This window comes from Schistocerca nitens, chromosome 2 (assembly GCF_023898315.1).
Source record: "Schistocerca nitens isolate TAMUIC-IGC-003100 chromosome 2, iqSchNite1.1, whole genome shotgun sequence".
Taxonomy (NCBI): Eukaryota; Metazoa; Arthropoda; class Insecta; order Orthoptera; family Acrididae; genus Schistocerca; species Schistocerca nitens.
The window spans coordinates 464,786,718-464,811,998 of NC_064615.1; the positions used below are offsets into that span (position 1 = coordinate 464,786,718).

Consider the following 25,281-nt stretch of genomic DNA (forward strand, 5'->3'; position numbering starts at 1 on the left):
CAAGGTGCAGCTCTCTCTGCCACAGATATATTACTCCTTTGTGGGCGAGCCTTCATAACTGCTCAACAAGTTTTGCGTTTTTACTTCTTCCTCTGATTCCACAAAAAGAGGGCGAACAGCTTCTTCAACGGCACTGATGAAAGCCGGTATTGGTAAAACCTTTGGTGTGGGTGCGAAGTTCAGTCCTTTACTTAAAACCACCATCGTAGCATTGTCCAAATTTTATCTGTCATATTAACAACTGAGCGTCGAATAACAGTTTCTTGCTGCAAAGATGCCTCAAGCCGGCTAAACTTTGTCGTCTGTCTCAATGTGGCTACCCCACAAACCAAGTCTGACTTGGTCCACATTATACCATCAGTCCAGTTCCATGAATTGTAGGGTAACTCCACAGATATCTTTAGATGTAGGCGATAAAGTTGTTCTGAAACCAGGTCAAATTTTCGGCCGGTAAAACAGATCCTCTTCTTAACAATAGCAGCACCAGCTTTCCTTAAAATCTTATTCATGGCAGACAACTTTACAAAATGTAATAACCTGACAAACCTTGAAACTATGCCATGGTCAGGGCATCTTAATAAAAAAACTTAAAGAGTTCAGTAACCTCACTGTCAAGTGCCTCACTCTGAAGATGGCTGGACAGTATTCAGCCGAAATATTAGAAGAAGAAGCTGAATTTATGTGACTGCACATCCAAAATTTTATGGAACAATCTTTGTGCTGCAAAAACATGAAGATGCACATCAATATTATTTCACTCTGGCTTTATCGCTGGCATGGTACAATTGCAAATGAGTGTGCTACATCAGATCGATTTCCTCGACAATGGTGACAGATAGATGCCTCTATCTAAGTCTAATGAAAAATTCAATATGTTTCATGCACAACAACATATTATGTAATATGCACCAAATGAAAAATCACAGTTACCTCCATTTTTCTTTGCACACTTTTCTGAATTTCGCACAGTCTTACTTTCACGTAAATATCACAACAACTGCCTGTCGTATAAAGCTATAAGTAAAGCAAACATGAATTTTTTTACCAAATAGTTTCTGTAAAATTGGTTGAGAAAGACTGCAGGGTGCGCGCCTTGATTCTGTCATCACTGACCAGTGGAAAGGCAGAAAACACTCCGCTTACAAACAAACGAACTCGCCCAGCGCTTTGGACAAAAACTGGTCACTGCGCATAGGCCACTGTATCCTGTGAAAGCTATAATATGATTTTCTTGCTCTTCTTTGACCCCGATCTTTATAGCCTTGGTTTATGCCATATGCCCTGTGCTGCCAGTCAGTTTCTGAACTTGCTTGTATGTCTGAATGCATTTTTCCAAGAGCCTTCAAAGCAATGGTAATCCAGTCTTCTGATATAGGCCTAATACTGCTTATGCTCAAAGTTTCACTTTATGATTTTTCAAATGATTCCTATTCAAAGTTTGGAGAAATTTGCATCTAAAATCTGATGTTTCAGGAAGTTTGTAATTTATTTTTCTGCCTCACATAAAGGTGGCTGCCATTTTTAGTCAGCAGTGTAATTTCTACAACTTGCTATCATTTTTGGTACTTGCAGCCGCCTGTTTACATACATAATTGCTGCAGTCTACAACACATTTAGCTTACTGTGGTGTCGTCCCCCTTTTCTCTCTTTCTTCGAAGGTACACATACACAATAATGTATCTTCATGAGAAATGAGAAGTTAACAACAATTGATGGGATCAGATTTTGCATTAACAAAAGAGACAAGGAGCTTTTCATTAATGAACATTATTACAAATGTGTAGTGGGACACACAGAGATAAATGTTTCATCATGGAGCAATTATGTATACAATTAAGCAGAAGGTATCAAAAAACCATGAAATAACGTAGAAGGTGTATCCTGTAATATTAAAAAAATCATTAGACGATGCTGTGAGCCTCTTAATATAAATGGGGTCGCTATAAATGACACCTGAATCACAATATGCCAGCTACGGTTTGAGATACACATTACATCATCCATACTGTTCAATGTGCATAACTACACAAATTCGGCAATCAACAACTGTGGCACTGTTACTTAGGTAAACCCATCCACCACTGGAAGGTCATACCATATCAGATGGGAACAACTGGGTTTTAATTGTCTTGAGGCCAACAAGTGCACAAAAAATTTTGCTGGCACTAAAACCATATGAAAAGCAAAATGACATCAGTTATTAATTGTCCTGCAGCCAAAAACCATATAAAAATCAAAATGACATCACTTTCTAATCGTCATCACACTGGTGAAAGACATATTCGATATACTATCCTCCGTTTTCTGCCCCAAGTTGAAATCGAGAAACAGCGCATTCCACTAGATATTACAGCGTCTTCAGAATGTGTTGTCCAATGCATGCCTCCAATTCAGCTACATTCGTAATAGGAGCACTGAACACAACATCTTTCAGATAACCCTACAGCCAGAAATCACACAGATTAAGATTAGGTGATCTGGACTGTCAGGCTGTAGGGATATGATGGCCGATAATTATAACATTTCTGAAATGATTCTGCAGCAGCCGCTTCACTGGCTGTGACACACCCATGCTGTGGAACAGTTGGAATGATGTTGGTCTGCGTAGTGTTTACCAGCGATGGTACAGGTAAGAGAACCCGAAGGCCTTATTTCCTCGAAAAAATACACCCCTATTCTAAATGATGCCATCCACCCGCATCACACATCTACATAGTTACTCTGCAATTCACACTTAAGCGCCTGGCAGAGGGTTCATCGAACCATTTTCATACTACTTCTCTACCATTCCACTCTCGAAAGGTGCATGGGAAAAGGAACACCTAAATCTTTCCGTTCGAGCTCTGATTTCTCTTATTTTATTATGATGATCATTTTTCCCTACATAGGTGGGTGTCAACAAAATATTTTCGCATTCGGAAGAGAAAGTTGGTGATTGAAATTTCGAAATAGATCTCACCGTAAAGAGAACTGCCTTTGATGCCTTGACTGCCACCCCAACTCGCATATCATATCAGTGACACTCTCACCCCTATTGCACGATAACACGAAATGGGCTGCCATTCTTTGCACTTGTCCTACGTTAGTCCTACCTGGTAAGGGTCCCACACCACACAGCAATATTCCAGCAGAGGACGGACAAGTGTAATGTTGGCAATCTATTTAGTGGGTTTGTCGCACCTTCTAAGTGTTCTGCCAACAAAGCGCACTCTTTGTTTCACCTTCCCCACAATATTATCTATGTGGTCTTTCCAATTTAAGTTGCTTGTAATTGTAATTCCTAGGTATTTTGTCGAATTGACAACCCTTAGATTTGTGCGATTTATCGTATACCCAAAATGTACCCATGTAGATGACCTCGCCCTTTTCTTTGTTTAGTGCCAATTGCCACTTTTCGCAACATACAGAAATTCTCTCTAGATCATTTTGTAATTGGAATTGTTCATCTGATGATTTTACTAGACGGTAAATTACAGCATTATCTGCAAACAATCTAAGGGTGCTGCTCAGTTTATCACCTAGATCATTTATGTAAATCAGGAACAGCAGAGGGCCTATGACGCAGAACGCCAGATATCACTTCTATTCTAATCGATGATTTACCGTCCATCACTACAAACTGTGACCTCTCTGAGAGGAAATAACGAATCCAGCCACACAACTGAGACCATACTCCATATGCACGCAATTTGATTAACGCTCGCTTGTGAGGAACAGTATCAAAAGTCTTCTGGAAATCTATGAATATGGAATCGATCTGAGAGCCCTTGTCGACAGCACTCATTACTTCATGGGAATAAAGACCTAGCTGTGTTGCACAAGAACAATATTTTCTGAATCCTTGTTGGTTATGTATCAATAAGTAGTTTTCTTCAAGGTGATTCATACTGTTTGAATACAGTATATGCTCCAAAGTCCTACTGCAAATTGAAGCCAGTGATATGGGTCTGTAATTCAATATTGATGTGACCTGTGCTACTTTCCAGTCTTTAGGAACAGACCTTTCGTCAAGTGAGTGGTTGTATATGATAGCTAAGAAAGGCGCGATTGTGTCTGCATACTCTGAAAGGAACCTGATTGGTATACCATCTTGACTGGAAGACTTGATTTGAGTTGTTTTGCAACACCTAAGATATCTACTTTTATGTCACTCATGCTAATAGCTGTTCCGGTTTCAAATTCTGTAATGTTTACATCATCTCTTTTCATGAAGGAATTATGGAAAACTGTATTTAGGAACTCCGCTTTAGTGGCACCATCATTGGTAACATTTCCATCACTATCATGCAGCGATGGTATTGACTGTTTTTTGGCACTGGTGTACTTTACATACAACCAGAATCTCTTTGGGTTTTCTGCCATATTTTGAGACAATGTTCCATTGTGGAAACTATTAAAAGCATCTCGCATTGATGTCCGCACTAAATTTGGAGCTTCCGTGAAACTTAGCCAGTCTTGGGGATTTTGCGTTCTTCTGAATTTGGCATGCTTTTTTCACTGCTTTTGCAATAGTGTTCTGACGTGTTTTGTGTACCATGGTGGATCAGTCCCGTCTCTTATTAACTTATGCGGTATGAATCTATCTATATGGTCTACACTTACATACTTAGCTTGGAAGGAATGGAGACTCCCTCTTAGGAAGGCATCAAGTGAATTTTTATCTGCTGTTTTAAATAGATAGATCTTGCGTTTATTTTTAGTGGTTTCCGTTGATATAGTTTTCTGCCTCGCTACAATGACCTTGTGATCACTAATCCCTGTATCCATCATGACGCTCTCTATTAGATCAGGATTATTTGTGGCTAAGAGGTCAAGTGTGTTTTCGCAACCATTTACAATTCGTGTGGGCTCATGAACCAACTGTTCAAAGCAATTCTCAGAGAAAGCATTTAGTACAATTTTGGAAGATGTTTTCTGTCTCCCACCGGCTCTGAACATGTATTTTCGCCAACAAATCGAGGGTAGATTGAAGTCTCCACCAATTATAACTGTGTGAGTGGGGTACTTATTTGTATTGAGATTCAAGTTTTCTTTGAAGCGTTCAGCTATTACATCATCTGAGTTGAGGGGTTGGTAGAAGGAGCCAATTATTATTTTGGTACAGATTTGAGTATAACCTCTACCCATAGTAATTCACAGGAACTATGTATTTCAATTTCACTACAAGCTGAACTACTACCAACAGACACAAACACACCACCACTTCGGCTTAGCAGAATGAAATGGTATCAGTTGATATGTTTGTGGATTTTCTGTCACCCATATTCTGCATACTGACATGTCCTTGGAGATGAAAATGGGTTATATCTTTCCTCAGAATAATCCATGGCCATTCATTGTTCACTTCCATGCGAGCAAGAAATTCCAGAGTGAACATCTGTGTTGTTGCAAGTTAGCAGGAAGCAACTCCTGAACATGGGTGGTTTTGTATGGATAAAAATGCAGAATGTCTCACAGGATTTTATGCACTGTGCTCGCAGGTATGTCCAATGTACAGGCAATTCCCTGTGCACTACATGTTTGAATCCCATCACTTGGCTCCTCCTGCACTGCTGTAGCCACGTCTTCGACAGACACCAGATCAACGGCTTTCCTCCCTTTGCCACAGTGCACTTCAAAAGAACCTGTCTTTTTAAATTTTGTAGTCATTTCTCCAGACCCTTAGCAGATATCAGTACAATGCCTTTTTTCATGCTCCTGAGTGTCTGAAACTTCTGCAGGGCTGTTAGTGCACAGTTACTGTTCTTGTAAAAAAGCTTTACTAGCAGCGTGCAATCTTCATGGGGACAGTCATGTTGGGTGTTCCGAATGCAAACTGACAAACGGCTGTGTGCCGTGCATATTCTGATGCTTACAGCAGCATCTATTGGTCAAAATGTTGTTTTTCTTTTTTTCCCCATGACGTTTCCTCCTCCATTAATACTATGTTGCTCAAATTTGATGCCATTTTGAACAGTGGTCCTCTTTCTACTGTGTTTTGAAAAAGGGAACTGTAATTATGGTCAGCCTGTTTATATTATGAACCTACTGAAACCTGTGTGGATGAGAGAAAAAAATTATCAAGAGTCATAAAATTATGAAAAATAATGCTGGAACAGTATGTAGGGCTCTCTGTCAGGAGTAAATAATTTGAGCATGTTAGTTCAGTTCACAACCATCAGACAAGCTCAAAACCTAATCATAATTATGCATCAAATAAATTACATAGAATTCATAATTTAGTAACAGTAAAGTGACACAAAATTAGGAATTACCAAAAATATGCTAGTGGATAATTAAACCAGAACCTTTCACTTTTTAACATTTCTATTGTGTGTCCGAGTATTCTGATGTTTTAATAGCATATAAAAAATGAAGCTCTTTCCAGTGTTCAGAAAAGCAGAGAAGTATAACAGCATAATGCTCTGAGTCCTTCCACAAGGTATGAGCAGATACCTCATCTTGCTGAGACCTGAAGAACACAGAGGTGTGTTCAAGCTGCAGTATAATACAAAGACCCTGCTAAGCCACATTACTGAGGTTCTCCCAAATTAATCACAGTCAGTGCTGAGAGTAATTCTTTTGCAGAGAAACAAGAATCCTTTACACGAGAAAAAAATAAATCATGTCTTGCATCAGACAGAATTTAGAACTCTCAAAAGCATAAACTGCAACTTGCAGCCATGAACAGCTCAGCCTTGGACATACAGCATATAGCACAAATTAGAAACAAATTACTTGCACAGTATTGCAACAAGGAACAACATCTGTTTGTGCATAAATTTAGGTAGGAAAAAAATCTACCATACATATAGTTAATTTTGTTTTTATTTCAAGATAAATATTTGCCAGATGAGAATAAACACTATCAAATATAGCCTAAAATAATAACAAATAAAATATAAAGGAAGAAAAACACTGGTTCATAAATCTGATGTAAAAAGATTCATCCAAAACCATTCATGTGCCATAAATAACAACACTCCAAACAACTGACATTGTATAAGAACTTGCAGCTTGTTTCTACCAAAGTGAAGCTAAATTTCATGAACCAGCCTCAAAACACAATTTTTAATAAATAGATAGAAATGAAAACTACCTTTTGAGGACCAGTAATGTGCAACAGAAATGTCAAGAAAACAGACTATGTGGAAATGCCTTTCATTATGCATACATAACTTTTGCATTATCGGAACATTGAAAAAACTAAAAAAATAAATTAAACGAAGCAAATATTCCTGCTTTTCTGGAAAAAGAAATCTACAATAGCACGGATTACAGAAATAAGAAATGAACTAGAAAGAAACGTCCTCAAAGGACCAGAAAGAACAAATATTCCTGTTTTTCTAGAAAAAGAAATCTATAAATGAGTGGATTACAAGAATATGAAATGAACTAGAAAGAAACATCATCAAAGAATCAGAAAGAGAACAAAATAGTAAATTCTGAAGGCTTTCACACAGTAGAAGAAACAATAAATCAGGAACACAATGGACAGAAGGAAGGAAAAAAAACAGTGTGAGGAGAAAAGAAAGAATACAACAAAGAACGAAGAGGAATTGAAGTTGTTGCATGATCTTAGTTGGTCAAGAGGAAGATAAAACAAAAATAAATCTGACACTTAGTTTTTCAAGATTTGATGTTGCAAGGTCCATATGTTGTAAACCTGCCAACTGGAAAAATCTACAGAAATATCCTGTCTAAATAACCTACAAACACTATATAAGACAATACAACATAATGCACACAATTGTAAGAGAACAGATCACAGGTAGTAAACAAGTAAAAGCCTGTAATCTAATAAGATAATTAATTACATAAATGTGACACCTGCTGCCAATGGACGAGCAGAGCTCCAGGTTTTTCTTCAACAGCACAAATTTGGACAGGCCCAAGACGTGACACGCTGCCAACCCTCTCAATAGTATGCACCAAATCAGCTTCAACAGCATGCAGGCAACATTCAAACTGCACACCAGGAACATCTTCCAAGTTTGGGACTGCTGGCAACCTATCACACAATCTGAATGTGTTATCTATAATTTTCGGATGGGTCACATTACAGATAAAGTGTTAGTGATAAAAACAGTGAGACCTAAGCCAACATTAAGTGAAAACTAGAATCATGGCATAAATTATAGAACTAGCAAACCTCAATGGGAACATAAGGAAACATAAAACAGTGGTATAAATCATGACAGTGTTGAACTTCTAAAAGGTCATTATAGGGGAAGCGGTAAATAACCAAGGACGTACAATGTCCAGACAATGCCTTCCTGTTGTAGTTAATAAAAATACAAAAACTTGTCTGTCATTGCAATTAAAACTTTATTTTTGTGAGTATAACTAATTATTAATCTCTCTTCATTTTGTTTTGCAGTTTCCATTTCCCTTGGTCATACATTCTATCTCTATAGCTTCCTCCACAAACTGAATTTTTATATTTCTGTCTACTAGGCTTTGTTGTTTTACCTATTTGAACCTCAGCTGTCTTCAATAACTTATCTCTCAAAGCTATCCATTTGTCTTCTACAATGCTCCTTTCCCGTTTCAGTCAGCTATTGCCTAATGGTTCCTCTGAAACTCTTGACAGCCTCTGGTTCTTTCAATGGTCCCCATCTTCTTAATAGCATACATTTTCACAATTTGTTCACTTTTCATCAACAGTTCCTAACCAATAAATGATGGTCTGAATATTTGTATGCCCCTGGAAATGTCTTGCAGTTTAAAATATGGTTCCAAAATCTCTGTCTTACAACTAATAATCAATACAAAACTTTCCAGTGTCTCCAGGTCTCTTCCATCTATACAATCTTCTTTCATAATTCTTAAACCAAGTGATGATTAAATTGTGCTTGCTGCAAAATTTTACCAGGTGGTTTCCTCTTTCATTCTTTTCCATAGTCCATACTCTTCTACAATTTTCCTTTCCTTCCTTTTCCTACCATTGAATTCCACAGATAAATTACAATTAAATTTTACTCTCCCTTCTTTTATCTCATCATACATTCTTGCAATCTAATCATCATCTGCAGAGCTAGTTTGCATATAAACTTTTACTACTGCAGTGGACGTAGGTTTCATGTTTATCTTTGTTATGATAATGCATTCATAGTAGCTTACTCGCATTCCTATTTTCTTACTCATTAGACCTATATAATTTTGTATTTACAACCGTGTACAGACCTGACCCAAAGTACTGTTCATCCTGACAGCAAACTTCACTAATTTGCACTATATTTAACATCAATCTACCCTTTCCTTTTTTAAACTTTCTAACCCACCTATCCAATTAAGGGATATAACAGTCCACATGCCGACCTGTAGAATGGTAGTTTTGTTTCCTTCTTATGACGACATCATCCTTAGCAGATCTGAATGGGAGGGTATTTTACTTCCAGAATATTTTGCTCAAGAGGATGCCATCATCATTTAACGATACAGTAGAGATTCAAGACCTCCGGAGAAATAATGACAATAGTTTCATCTTGCTTTTGGCCATTCATAGTACCAGTATAGCCAGGTCATGTTGTTTGGATGATTGGGGGATAAGGGACTAAACAGCAAGGTCACTGATCCAGGGGTAGTCCCTTCATAATTAGTGACTCAGCATATTCTGATGATGAAAATACATAGGAGCAGTCAGACTGAAGCACTGGAAGCTGACAAAGAACTGGCAGAGAAGTGTGTGGATCAGGCCAGTATGGAGGTAAGAGCAGATGAGGGGTCTCCCAGAGCTCATCCAATGGTGGGAAAAGATCCTCCCCACATCTGATCCTGCCAGCCCAATCAATCACGAAGAAGTTACAGAGCACAGAATGTCTCTGAGTGAACAGATTCAGAACAAGAGAAAGTGAGAAGATTGCATGAGAAAAAATGTGGGGAGTACATTCAAGGAGGAGAAGCAAAGATCCTGGCAGAGGGCTGCAGTGAAGCGCACTCCAACTGGTAATCTCATCAGAGGGTTAGTATTAAGAGGTCGATGCCTCCCATACGCAAAAAGAATGTGGTATGTTTGTTGACCAGGGAACTGTCAAATGGCAGTTAGATAGGAGACCAAGAGCTGGTACTGTCGGAGATGAAGAGGTAAGATCTCACTTCAGCAAGGAGACTGTCTACAGGACTAGTTCAGAACACACCAGGGGCCGGACAATCTCCACAATGGACTGAGTCTGACAATTTCAGTGCCAGACAAACTGCTGAGCCTAAACCTGGCAATCATAGTCCAGCTGGTATGAGACCAAGGCACAGCAAATACAGAGGATAGTAACACAATCTACACACCCAGAGGTGTGGGCAAGGAAACAGAGTGTGTTAACCAGGACTGTGCTACTAAGCCATAAACCTGGCAACCACAGTCCAGTCAGGTCAAGACCAGGGACAGATAAATATGCAGAAGATGTGCAGGCAAGAAAGCAGAGAGCGTGTTAAGCTTCCACATGCAGCTAGTCTTTTGTTGGAAAATATTGGGCAGTCAAGTCAGCTTTTTATCAGAGAGGAAGCCCAAAATAACTGTTCAATAACTTCCAAGCACTGGGTCAGAATGGACTATGGCATGACGACAGAATGTGTGACCCCTGTTTTTGCACTAGATAATTGGTAACCATGGGAAAGAGCACAAGCAGTGGCCTGTCGGATGGCAAATTGTAGCTGGCATTTAGACAAGGCTACTGCGTGCGAGCTGTACCAAATGCAAAAGTTGTCGACATTCAGTGCAGGGGTGACCAGCTGCCCAACAGAGGTCACTAGCTCACAGATGGCAATGAGGAAGTGTGTGACATTCAAGGCAGAGCCCTGTGGAACACCATTCTCTTATACCCATAGAAAGCTGAATGAAGTACCAACAACCTGGTATAACTGGTGGGATGAAAATCATTAGGGAGCCTTGAAAGCCCCAGTCATGGAGGGTAGGTAAACTGTGATGGCACCAAGTGATATCATGTGCCTTACGTAGGTCATAAAAGACAGCAAGGAGGTGTTGACATTTAGAAAATGCCTGTTAGACTGCTGTTTCCAAATGCGCCAATTGGTCGGTTATGGATCATCCTTGTGAAAACCACACTGAAAGGGCAACAAAAGGCTCAGAGATTCGAGTGCGCAGCAAAATCCACGGTCAACAATCCTTTCAGGCACACTGGTGAGTTAATCTGTCGGTAGCTGTCAACAGATGTTGGGTATTTGCAAGGCTGAATGATTGGCAAAATGGTAGTATCTCACAACTGCAGAGTGAAGGGACCTTTGAACCAAACACAGTTAAAAATCCTAAGCACATGTAGCCTTTGAGCAACATTCAGATGTGGGATCATCTGATTGTGAACTGACTCAGGGCCTGGGGCTCTATCATGAGACAAAGCAAGAGCCTGAAGCAATTGGAAGTTTCATAATATAATTCAAACTGGCAAGAGGGTGGAACATAGGAGGATGTCTTCAACCTGTCTCTTCTGCATTAGAAAGATAGCTGATAAATAGAAGGTGCCAACACTAATGGAAAGTGCATGACAAGGTGTTCAGAAGAACAGACACATTGGTAAAAATACCAACCTGAAGGTCAAAATCAACAGATATTTCAAGGCTCTTAAGACTATGGATCTTGCCCTACACCAAGGATTACGAGGTATACGTTCCCAGGAAGGAGATGCAGTGTTCTCAGCATTCCTTCTTACTGTTTTTAATTAGATAGCAAACTTTAGCATGAAGTCACTTAGTAGTGATACAATTTGTCTGCAAAGAATGTCACTGGAAACAGTGCACAATTTTTCAGCAGCCCTGAGCAGCTACTGCAATGTCTTTGTTCCACCATGACAGTGAAGAGGAGCAGTAGAAAGGGGAATAGCAATTCTCACGGCATGGGAAATCACATTGGATACATCACGCACAACCTTGTCGATGCAATCTGACAGAGGGGGTGAAGGTAACAGCAGAGGCATACAACTGCGAGCTGGCTCTTCGAAGCACTGATTGTGGTAGTTGATCCAGCCAGTGATAGCAAGGAAGCAACAGGATCACCGGAAAGTTGTCACAGTCACATAGATCATCACGTAACAAGCAACGCAATGAAGCCATGAGATTGGGGGAAGAGATCATTAGATCAAGAGCTGGAAAGGTGTCACGGACAGCACTGAGTGCGTAGGAGTATCACTGTTGACGACACACAGTTCATGGTCAGTAAGAATCTGGTCAAGTTGATGGCCCCAACAAGATAACACGGTACTCCCCCACAGGGGGTGATGTGCACTGAAATCCACAAGTAGGAGAAAAAAAGGGGAAAGTTGTTGGATTAAGGTGGTCAACTCAAAGTCAGAAATTGGTCTGCCTGGAGGTATGTAAACAATGTAAATGGTGATTTCTGTGGTTGTCAGCACTTGCACTGCTATCACTTCCAACACTGTATGAAGGGGAACCCACTCACTGATCACATCTTTGCGATCCAATGTGCAGACCTTCCAGATGCCCTCTCAGGACCGGTGTGGTTCTGGACAGAATGCATGACAACCATGGAGCATTGGGGAATACCCACCAGTGAGGTGTGTTTCTTGTAGAGCAATACAAATTTCTGAGAGGAGGAATTCAGATACTGTAGTTCTGGCTGGTGATGGTAATATTCATACAGTTCCACTGAATGATCACATTACAGGTGTTCAGGTGATGTGTGAAGGGGCCGTGAGGACTGTTCATGCCCCAGTATTACTGCCTGTCAGCGATGGCAGTAAAATCACATCAATGAGCACTGGTTTAGAATTTGACAACATGGGGGGATATGACACCTCCAAGCTCACCGGAATAGCCTTGACCTGATTCTTTTTCTTCTTCTCCTTCGCAGCCTTTTGTAGCTGGGATCTTGTGAGGGCCTATCCACCCTGATGCCACTTATTCTGATCAAGGCCTCAGTTCTCCCCATGGGCACCACCCAGCCACAGCAAAGGCTATCTGGCACATGGGCCTTTGCTGGGATTCCTGATGCCCTAGGAAGACTGGCATCCACTCCTTGGCATGCACAGGGAGCTAGCAGCTAAGGCATCAGCAGTGTGATCCCAGTGTTATCAGGGGGCTCAACTGAAAGGGTACATCACAACCCCCCATGTTGCTGGCTACTGTGTTGGGTTTGAAGCTCAAATAGGAGCCTAAACAGGTATTGTGTGCACGTCATCTTTAGGTACTATTTAAGGTGTTTTTCCCCAGTCACTCCACATTACAGAAAAATTTGGAAAATGAAGATCAAACCCAGAATGGGACCACAAATTACTTCAGCCAATAAGATGTGAATGAAAGAATATTACAAAAAAGGAACACAAAATCTACAGAATAGCCAGGTTGGCATCAAAGGCTGCCATCATCAGAAAGTGTGCAAAATAAGGAAGGATAGTCAAACATGAGAGATTGCAGCACAGGAAACAAAGGAAGTGCTGCAATAAATTGAGCTACCATTCTTGTAATGTAGATATTCCCCCGAGGGGATCAAGGCTGCATTGGCTGGTGTTACAAGGTCACAACAGTCAATCATTTTGACTATGATGCAAGCAACTACTGAAAAGGCTGCTGCTCCTCTTCAGGAATGACATGCTGTCTGGCCTCTCCACAGATTCCCCATCACTGTGGTTGCACTTATGGTATGGTTGAGGCAAGCAAGCTGCCCCACCTCAGCAATGTCTGTTGTTCATAGTGGTAGCAAGTGCTGCTACAAGTAATATATTTTTGCACACCAGTAGAATGATGAGAGAGCTATTTACAGACTGTGAATATGTTTTCACATCCCTTCTATTTTCCAGATGTTGTGCACTTAAAGACTTTCTTTTTTTCCTTGATCTATCAAATAATCTCTGATGGAAATGTTTCAGTAAGTCAGAATGAAGTCTACTTCAACCTCATACCAGCAATTTTCTTCTAACATGGAAATCTGAAATTGTAGCTTTGGAAGAAGCAAACATGGTGGAAGAGAATATATATGATTAACTGCTGCACACTGTTCATCTGAAATAAAGACATTTATCATAGCTAAAAAAACAGTACACACCTTTGCAGCAATCCATAACCCAAGGTCACAGTACAAATTTCAGAACTACGAAACTACTACTAATGCCCAAAAACTTCCTCTGATTCCTTTCAGTTTGTTGATACTACAAAATAATACTACCTTTTTACAAAGACAATAAGTCTCATAGGTGGTGATACCCATAAATAGAGATAACTTTGAACAATAACTACACTGCAGACCATAGAAATATAATTAATACAGTCTAATGGGATGCATTCCTACCTCCCGAGAAATGCAGCACCACGCTCTGCAAACGAGTGAGTGTAGTCATCCCAGCTTTCAGTTACTGGAAATTTGTTATTGTCATCCAGAGAATGTCTCCCTTCATTAGCATAGCTGTGAGCCACTTGCATTTGAGTGGTAATCAGATCTCGACATTCAGTTAGAGGTGTCAGTCCTTCACTACACAAACGATCCACTTCTTCAAGAAGAGCACTTCGCCTTTGCTTTAAAGCATTAGTGAATGCTGCTGCTAGTGTGTCCAAAGCAAAATTGACATCATCTCTTGCCTGTTTGGCACTGTGTTTCACCTGTTAACAAAAATTATATTTGAGTAAACAATTGCTTCGTATGTGCATGCTGGGGAATGTACACAATATTCATTATATCAATTTACTTCCAAAACACAGAATGAAAATTAGTTGCTTTTACTATTTCACATGACAAATATATAAATGTCAAGATAGCAAGAGAACTTATACTGGGAAATAAAGGAAAAATATGCAAAATTCTGGGGTAAATTCCAGGATTACAATACCGGGAAATGAGTTACCATATGTTTAGAGCAACTACTGGGACAAACTACTGCAATCATGTTTTAGAGTTAAATATCCTCCCTTATAGCAGGGAATTCTCCTCCAACACATTCTTACAGCTCACCACCACCACCACCACCTTAGTCTTGACCTTTGCTTTCCCTTATCCCCACCAACTCTGGCTCCTTTCCAGCTCACTTGATCTGGCCTACAGCTCACTCCAATTTACTTGTGACTGTTTCAGACTTCTCCCAATCCGTTGCTGAAATGATATACTGAGTTCAATTTTGCACATCTTAACTGAAAACTTGAATAAACCAAATCTGTTCAGCACAGAAACCAAACTAGTTCTTTCACCTGGTGATACAATTATTATTGCTAAACACCAATTGAGGAGATTGGAAACAACATTTTTTAAAGCTGTTAACAAATCATTTTAATTGATTCAGCTTTATGTTCTTGATGAAACAATGAACACTGGATTAACAAAACAAAATACTTTTTTGTCTTATTCACAAAACTTTTGTTCTAACAGTGTGGAGTTCTATACTGATATAACTTTCGCATAGGAAGAAACTGTATGTGCGACATTCAAGAAAACCAAGAACAATTGGCAAATCAGTGTATAAAAAGAAGCTCAACTCATTTGCAAGTGTTCTATCGTATAACACTTATGCAGCTACAATGAGGAAAAAATTATTCATTCTTATTTATTCAATTTCTTGCTTAAGCCCTAATAAAGGAGAGGTTAGTGTAGGAATGAAGATTCACTTTGCACACAAACTGTCACCAATGAGGATCAGTATGAGGGGACTGGGCTCAGAGTCCCACATGCACGCCACCCCCAGGTAAATAAGACATATACTTTGCACTTCATACCTAGTATCTATGAAATTAAGTCACCCAAAGAGGTAATGAACACACATTCTTTATGCAAGCCAAACAGATACTGCCTTATACATTGATTATGTTAAGTGGTGCACAATGAAATGAAATGCATTCACCACTGGTTACAGTTAATCTACAGTTTCTCTCCTTGAAGTCTGTTGTATAACATTTCTTGGTGAACTTCTTGAACCAAACTGGGTTAAAATTTGAAACTTTCAACAATATTGTCATGAGATGTGCTGCAGGAACGTAGAGTACTTATTAGTGTCACCGGCTGCTATGTGTGAGTTGCCAGTTCATATCCAGTTACCAGCAAATATATGTTACTTTGTATTTATTGTTTCTAGAAGGTTCTAATGTTAGTCGTGTTTTCATATTCTGGAATACTCAATGTTTGTATACACATAGTAGCACTCTATGTTGGTGTCCATAATAAACATGCTTTTAGGGCTAAGTCTTGTACTTCACTGATGAGTATGCTTTCAGATTTGGACTTAATTGGGGGTATGATATGACAATAAAAGAAAGGTGGTTGAAACCTGAAACTCATAGCAGCGAAATTTCTGAAGAAAATGTAATTGTATATAGAAAGGACAGGCTAATGGGAAATGGAGGTAGTGTATTTGTTGCAACAGACAATGAACTCAAATCTACAAGATAGAAATTGAAGCTGCATGTGAAAGTGGGAAAGATTCAATATCAGTTGTGGGCATAAAATGGTAACTGGATCCTTCCCTTGCCCACCAGACTCATCTCCTTATGTAAGTGAAAACTTTAGGGAAAATGTCAGTTTACTTATACGTAAGTTCCCCAATCATACTGTAATCGTTGGTGGAGACTTCAATCATCCAACAATCAATGAAGAAATTTGGAGTTGTGTTAGTGGTGGGCATGATAAGACATCCTGTGAAACGTTACTAAATGCCTTCTCTGAAAAATATGTACAACAAATTCTTCAGAACCCCACTCATGATGGAAACATATTGAATCTGATGGCAACAAATAGATCTGATCTCTTGGAGGATGTCCACATTGAAACTGATATCAGTGAGAATGATGTGGTTGCGGAAACAATGATTACCAAAGTACAAAGGACAACTACAACAAGTAGAAAGATATATATGTCCAGTAAACTAGATAAAAAATCAGTAGTGTCATATCTCAATGAGGAACTTAAACTTTCAGCTCAGGGCAGTAGCATGTAGAGGAACTATGGCTCATGTTAAAAAGTTGAACATGCACTGGATAGATATGTCCCCAAGAGAACAGTTCCTACTGTCACTGTCACTGTAAAGAAACTTCTAAGAAAACAGAGACTACTGCATAATAGGTGTAAAACAAAGTGTAAGACTATAGATAGAGAGAGGCTGAATGAAATATGTTTGGCTGTCAAGAGAGCAATGCTTGAAGCTTACAGTGACAACCATAGCTGAATATTGTAAAATTATATTTCACAAAACTCAAAGAAATTCTGGTTGTATGTAAAGGCTGTTAGTGGCACCAAAGCTAGTGTGCAGTCCCTAGTGTATGAGACAGGAACTGAAATTAAAGGTAGCAAAGCAAAAGCTGAAATGATTTACTCCGTTTTCAAATGTTCCTTTACAAATAAAAACCCAGGAGAACTGCCTCAATTTAATCCTTGTACCACTGAAAAGAAGAGCAAAATCAGTATTAGTGTCAGTGGGATTGAGAAACACCTGAAACAGTTACAACTGGATGAAGCCTCAGGGCCTGAAGGAATCCCTATCAGATTCTATACTGTATTTGCAGCTTAGTTAGCCCCTCTTCTGAATATATAATCAATTGTAGATTGCTCGAACAAAAAATTGTGTCCATTAGTCGAGAGAAAGCACAGGTCACACTTCTCTACAGAATGGGTAGTAGAAGTGATGCACAAAACTACCATCCAGTATTCTTGACATCAATTTGTTGTAGAATCTTAGAACATATTCTTAGTTCAAACATAATGAAGTATATTGAACAGAATGACCTCCTCCATGCCAACCAACACTGATCCCAAAAACATTGATCATGTGAAACCCTGGTTCAAGGCAGTCAGGTAGATACCTTCATTTCTCAAAAGCATTTGACCCAGTACCACATCTATGCATACTGTCAAAAGTTTGATCATATGATGTATCATGTGAAATTCGTGACTGGATAGAGGACACTTTGGTAGGGAGAATGCAGCATTTACCTAGGATGGAGAGTCATCGTCAGATGTAGAAGTAACATCGGTTGTGATCCAAGGAAGTATTTTGGGCCCCTTGCTGTTCCTGTTGTATATTAATGACCTCGCAGACAGTATTAAAAGCAACCTCTGACTTTTTGCAGATGATACAGTTATCTATAATGAAGTACTGTCTGAAAGAAGCTGCATGAATATTCAGTCAGATAATGATAATATTTCAACATGGTGCAAAGTTGAGCAACTTGTTTTAAATGGTCAGAAATGTAAAAATGTGCACATCAAAAAAGAAAATATCAATGAGTCACTGTTGGAATCTATCAGCTCATACAAATACCTGGATGTAACACTTTTCAGAGATATGAAATGGAATGATGACACAGGCTCCCTCACGGGTAAAAGCAGGTGACAGACTTCGATTTATTGGCAGACTACTGGGGAAGTGCAATCAGTTTGCAAAGGAGATTGCTTACGAATCACTTGTGCGACCCATTCTAGAATATTGCTCAGTGTGTGGGACCAGTACCAAATAGGACCAACAGGTGACATTCAATGTATACACAGAAGGGCAGCATTAATGGTCGTAGATTTGTCTGACCCAGGAAAGAGTGCTATTGGGATGCTGAAGGAACTGGTCTGGCAAGACTCTGGAAGATAAGTGTAAACTAAGACCAAGTTTCAAGAACTTGCTTTAAATGACAACTCTAGAAATATACTACAGCCCCCTATGTATCAATCACACTGGGATCACGAGGACAGGATTAGAATAATGTACAGCACACACAGAGGCATTCAAACAATTATTCTTCCTGTGCTCCAAACGTGAATGGAACGGGAAGATACCCTAATAACTGTTACAATGGGAAGTGCTCTCTGCCATGCACTACACAGAGGTTTGTGAAGTATAGTTGTAGATGTAGATGTTTGGTGGAAATGGCAGGTACTTTGAAAACTCTATATCAACATGTGTCCTTAGGCAGTGTAAAAGCCGTTGACTACTTGGACAAGAAATGGAATACAAGCATTGCATATTTAGGAGATCAATGGATGCCGAAACAACAGTAAGTCAACTGCACATCAGGCACCCAGCAGTGTTTTCCAGAGACGAATTTCAGTACCCAATGAAACAAGTGAAAGGTTTCAACAGAGTCGTCGAATACAACATACGGAATGATCTGATGTGTTTTGCAAATTTGTATTTGGACAACACAGCTCAGCAGCGATTTGAGAACAGCAAAGAGAAGCTCAATAGCTGGGATAACTTCTGGGCCTTTCTGAAGAAAACAATTGGTGACAATTGACAGCAAATCTGCTTAGCAAAAGAACAACGGAAGAACAGGGCTCAATTGTGCGGGGAAACAATACAATCATAGATACAGAATTCTTTGCGCAATGCCAAGTCATTATTCTGAATATGACAGGAGCTGATAAGATCACACACTCAATGAAAGCAGTCATACAAGACATGCACCCAGCTCTTCTGGCAAACAATGTCACAACAGCTGAAGAATTCACTAAGCACTTTGAGGAAATGCAACAGAAAAAGAAGTGGATGAAGGAGGCGTATCTGACTCCTGAATGTGATCCCTATGGCAGCTGTGAAAGCCTACTATGACCTCAAGTCTCTCATACACCAGATAGTACTGCAACAGATGTGGCACTTTGTGGCAGCATGAAATATTGGACCAAGTACACACGAGACAGCAGTCACGAATGTCGACCCAATGCATCAGGAAGAAATAGAGAATGCTGAAGAGAGATATTAATCTTTAGTATCAATTTCTACCACCAGTCGATCGACCCAGGAAGAATGGACGCAGCCAACTCGGACTTATGCTGCAGCTATCAAATGACAAAGATGCATCTGAAAAACACAGGTACAACCAACTTCTCTGACAACTATAGCCTCCACAGAGGAACAGACAGTAAGAGAGCAGAGAACAATATGACAGTAAGTTTCCACTGTGGATGCACTGGACATGTTATACACTATTGCAGAAAAAGAGGAGTTTTAGACAACTACTACGCCACCAGCCATCACCCATCACAACAGTTCTATTCACACTGGTCAACTGCAGATGGTTAGAGTCAAGCAGTGGACAAAGCCCTTAGCCGTACCCTTGACGAGGCCACTCCCCAATATGCCACAGGCATTCCCCGGTGTCGTACAGGGGTACTAGTCACTCACTTAGCACCAAATTTAGAAAACTAAGTGAGGTGATCATCTAAGGAGGTAAGGCTCCCACAGATGAAAATCCTACATGGAAGACAGTTACCTAGATAACTGGAAATCTCATTGACATTGTCATCAATGGCCAACCTGTCTGGACACTAGTTATCACAGAGGCTTCTTATCCTGTAATGCTGAATGCTTATCACTGTCACATAAAAAACCATACGTTCTCTGACATGAAAGCGATTGTGTCACAGGTGCAAAATATGTGTAACTGACAGGAACATGTTTTGCAAGAATAATTATAAATGACAGAACACTGCCCTTTGAATTTGCTGAATAGGTAAATAGCATATGTGCCAGCTACGAGAAACAAGATGCTGGCACTTCATAACACATTATTTCTGCTGTTATTTATACAGACAATGCTTTAAAGTAATATCTGACCTTGCAGTATTTAAGTGGTTAATGGGACTCAAAGACTGCACAAGTCATTTAACCAGGTGCGCATTATGATTACGAGAATTTGATTTTGAAGTGGTACACTGACCAGATAAATAACATCTGAATGTGGATGGACTAAGTTGGAGAATACACATCATGTAATGTGGTGATGTACATGCAGAACAATAGACGAAGCATAAGCTGTTAACCAAAATTGTCAGCACCTTGCGAGGCAATCACAATTCAGCGAAATAGACAGTATGCTACACAGAAAAATGATATGCAATTTGCACCTAGTGATGGCAGCAAAATTACAAAACAAGGTGTTGAGACAGGTACATGATTCAATTTTAGCCAGACACATTGGTTGTACAGCCACTGAACACCAAATCGCACAAAACTACTTGTGGAACGCATTTAAGCAAGATGTGGAATATCATGTAAAAAACTGTGCCCCATGTGCACAAAGTGCGGAACTCAGCCATCAAAAAACTGCATTATAGAGATTACTAGTGGCAGATAAACTATTTCAGATGACTGGCATGGACAAATTCAGATCACTCACTCACACAACAGCATGGAACCGTTATGTACTAACAAAAATTGACCATTTTTCATATTTCATGTCCATGATCACCATACCAAACCAGCAGGTGCAAACAGAGACACAATCAGTGGATACTGACATTTGGAACATCTGAGAAAACGATAACGATCAAAGCATAAATTTTATGTCACAATGAATAAAGCAGTTGTGTCAACTTTACACATTATGAAACTCATGACTAGTACAGTTCAAATGGCTCTAAGCACTATGGGACTCAACATCTGAGGTCATCAGTCCCCTAGACTTAGAACTACTTAAACCTAACTAACCTACGGACATCACACACATCCACACCCGAGGAAGGATTCGAACCTGCGACCGTAATAGCAGCATGGTTCCGGTCTGAAAAGCCTAGAACCGCTTGGCCACAGCGGCCGGCGACTAGTGCAGTAGACAAGTTGCTAAGTCAATAGTCCCCATAATGACTATGACACCCTACTCCATTACACAGTAGCGCCATGCAACTGAAAGGTCCAAGACAGTACATGCTCATCCCAATGAGGTCGTTTTCTGTCAAAAGATGCAATCTCCTTTTGAGTTTTCCCAATCCCAACAGGAAATGATAAATCAGTTCAAAAATTTTTAAAAAGATTAAAATTTATTTGACAAGTTAAAAAGATAAACACTAAGGCATTAGAATGGCAGGAAGGCACCTATAATAAAAAAAGTAACACTACCAGTGTCAGACAATGAGTAATGCTAACCAACCTATATATTCTGAAGGAAAGACTAGAATGTTTTGTTTCGGGTTACCAAGGACCTTAGTAAGTAATAAAAATTACATCACCTGTTAATGTTGTATTACAATACAAGGGCACATTCGCCCTGTAAAAGGCACTCTGAATGCACTGCCTCTGCTACAGGCAACACCTTTCAAAGAGGGGAGGCAGGTGCCTCGAAAAGGAGAAAAGAAAGGTAAGATCAGGCAAGTGAAACATGTTACACCTACAGTTATTCAAACCTACTCATATGCCTTAAGGTCACAAAGTGACCTTGTGAGCTGACTGTGCAAAATACCTGTGTGATTTGTGTGTTTTTCCTTATTAATTACTAGCTATTCTCAGACACTTATTGCTGTGGCTCAATCTGGTTAAATGAAAAAGATATTGCCTACTCTTTGCCCCTACCTCTGTTCTTCACCTCCACACCCCCTCTCTCTATCCATCACTTCCTCCCCATCTCCTCCTGCCCCCATGGCCTCGTTCCCACTTTCTATGTCTGTCTTCTCCTCCCTTCTCTTTCTACATTACTCCTTGCGCCCCCCCCCCCCCCTCCATCCAAGATCTGCCCACCTTTCTATATTCATCTTCTCCTCCCTCCTCTTCTCTCTGAATTTTCCTGTCCCTTTTCTCTGTCCATCTCTTCCTTTTCACTTTCGTCTTCATTTCCTCCAACCCCTCTGTCCACCTCCTCTTCAGCCCCCTCTTTACAAAGTAAATCAGTCAAGAACTTTTCAGGATTTTTGGTTGTAATATTTCCCTTTTATGTAATCTTTTTGATATATTATGCACATTTTTTTTAAAACAAATATGTATACAGAAACATGCATATCTGAATGCATTTACGTGCCAAAATTTCAAAGCAATAGGAGAAGAACTTCTGGATATTTACAATTTTGCATGAACAAACGTTAACATTTGTATTGATTTCTCCAAAAATTATTACATATACATTTATATTTTATCTGTGGCACTCTAGTAGGTGAACAGAAACATATCTGTATTTGAATACAACAGTGAGTCAAAATTTCAGAGCAATTGGTGGAGAACTTATCGAGATATAAGATTCTGAACACACAAACATTTAGTTTTTGTTTCTATAGATGTAAATGTTTGTTTGTACAAAATTGTAAATCTCTGAAAGTTCTTCATTAAATGCTTTGAAATTTTGGCACAACATTACATTTGTTTTTAAACACATATGGGAATACCATATGATTGTGTGTGTGTGTGTGTGTGTGTGTGTGTGTGTGTGTGTGTGTGTGTGTGGGCGCGTTTGAAAATGGGTTCAGGTAACCCAAAACTAGTCAATAAACAGAATTTTCCAACTGTAGCTGTTCTGCATTTACATTTTTATTTATACAGAATATTAGGGATATGTGTGCAAATATGTTATGACAATCTTCATGTTTTAAGTATTAAATCATAAAAGGTGTTGCTTTTCTGAAAGCTACTCTTGAGTGAGTGTAGAGGAGACATTCTGTTTAGCAGTAGCAACTTTCGAGCGAAATTTTTATTTGCAGCATTGTTAATGATAGTGGAAACTTAAACGTGTTTGGTTGTGTAGGGAAAATCTGTGTCATACTATATGTTAATTATATTGTGAAGAGAGCACGTCTGGTTGATGCAAAAGTAGTTGTCCATTCTGTGCAGGCTTGTAACAGCAAGTAAATTGTCACTGAGCGTGAGTGTTTATAGATGTGTGTTTGCTCGTCTTAGTGTTAAAAATGTTAAAAAATGTTTATGATTATTCGCTAAGTCAGTTTATTCATGTAATATGATGGATAGTAATTGACAGAAAGTACCATGCTCTGCTCGCCAATCAGGAATTATTGCACTGCCGAGCTGGGCCATTCATCATTTGCTACACACAAGAATTATTCTAAAGGATAGAACAGTACTGGTTGTTCTAAGTGGCAAACACAGTGCTCACCATTTGTACTAATTAAGAACAAGGATATTACAGTGGTGCACAGTGCACAGAACAACAGGGACAAGGATTATTAATCAAAGCCACCTGAAGTTGCATTTCTTGATCAACATTCTGACTACTCACCACCATTGCTAAAACCACTGACCTAAATACCAAACATACATTAATGTATCTACCTAACCTACCCTTTGAGATCCTACCCTCCAAAAACTTGGCCTATCTAAATAACACATTAGATCCCACATTTCTTGCTTCCTTAGATCAGATGTTAGCTGCACAAAATGAGCCCATATCAATAGAACACCAATTAGACCATGTGAAAAGGTATTGTACAGAACATCATCGTTGTTTTTGTGGTCTTCAGTCCAGAGACTGGTATGATGCAGCTCTCCATGCTACTCTATCCTGTGCAAGCTTCTTCATCTCTCAGTACCTACTGCAACCTACACCCTTCTCAATCTGTTTAGTGTACACATCTCTTTGTCTCCCTCTACGATTTTTACCCTCCGTGCTGCCCTCCAGCACTAAACTGGTGATCCCCTGATGCCTCAGAATATGCCCTACCAAGTGATCCATTCTTCTAGACAAGGTGTACCACAAATTTCTCTTCTCTCCAATTCTGTTCAATAACTCCTCATTAGTTATGTGATCTACCCATCTAATCTTCAGCATTCTTCTGTAACATCACATCTCGAAAGCTTCTATTCTCTTCTTGTCCAAACTATTTATCCATGTATAACTTCCATACAGGGCTACACTCCGTACAAATACTTTCAGAAACGACTTCCTGACACTTAAATCTATACTCGACGTTAACAAATTTCTCTTCTTCAGAAACGCTTTCCTTGCCATTGCCAGTCCACATTTTATATCTTGTCTACTTCGACCATCATCAATTATTTTGGTCCCCAAATAGCAAAACTCATTTACTACTTCAAGCATTTCATTTCCTAATCTAATACCCACAGCATCACCCGATTTAATTCGTCTATATTCCATTATCCTCATTTTGCTTTTGTTGATGTTCATCTTATATCCTCCTTTCAAGACACTGTCCATTCCGTTCAGCTGCTCTTACAGGTCCTTTGCTGTCTCTGACAGAATTACAATGTCATTGGCGAATCTCAAAGTTTTTATTTCTTCTCCATGGATTTTAATTCCTACTCCGAATTTCTCTTTTGTTTCCTTTACTGCTTGCTCTCAATATACAGATTGAATAACATCAGGGATAGGCTACAACCCTGTCTCCCTTCCCAACCAATGCTTCCCTTTCATACCCCTCGACTCTTATAACTGCCATCTGGTTTCTGTACAAATTGTAAATAGCCTTTTGCTCCCAGTATTTTACCCCTACCACCTTCAGAATTTGAAAGAGACATTCCAGTCAACATTGTCAAAAGCTTTCTCTAAGTCTACAAATGCTAGAAACATAGGTTTGCCTTTCCTTAATCTGTTTTCTAAGGTAAATCATAGGGCAGTATTGCCTCACGTGTTGCAACATTTCTACGGAATCCAAACTGATCTTCTCTGAGGTCGGCTTCTACCAGTTTTTCCATTTGTCTG

General features: G+C 39.5%; 1 protein-coding gene across 4 annotated transcripts in view; it reads right to left on the reverse strand.

The window, feature by feature from the left end:
• Positions 1-25,281, reverse strand: part of LOC126236362 (cytokine receptor-like factor 3) — a 117,600-nt gene that overhangs the window by 76,678 nt on the left and 15,641 nt on the right. For all 4 annotated transcript variants that reach the window (XM_049945597.1, XM_049945594.1, XM_049945596.1 and 1 more), the window contains 2 exons: positions 14,234-14,541; positions 7,810-7,990 (listed from right to left, as the gene is read on the reverse strand). In XM_049945597.1, coding sequence (XP_049801554.1) covers positions 7,810-7,990; positions 14,234-14,541 — 489 coding nt within the window. The remainder of the gene's footprint in view (positions 1-7,809; positions 7,991-14,233; positions 14,542-25,281) is intronic.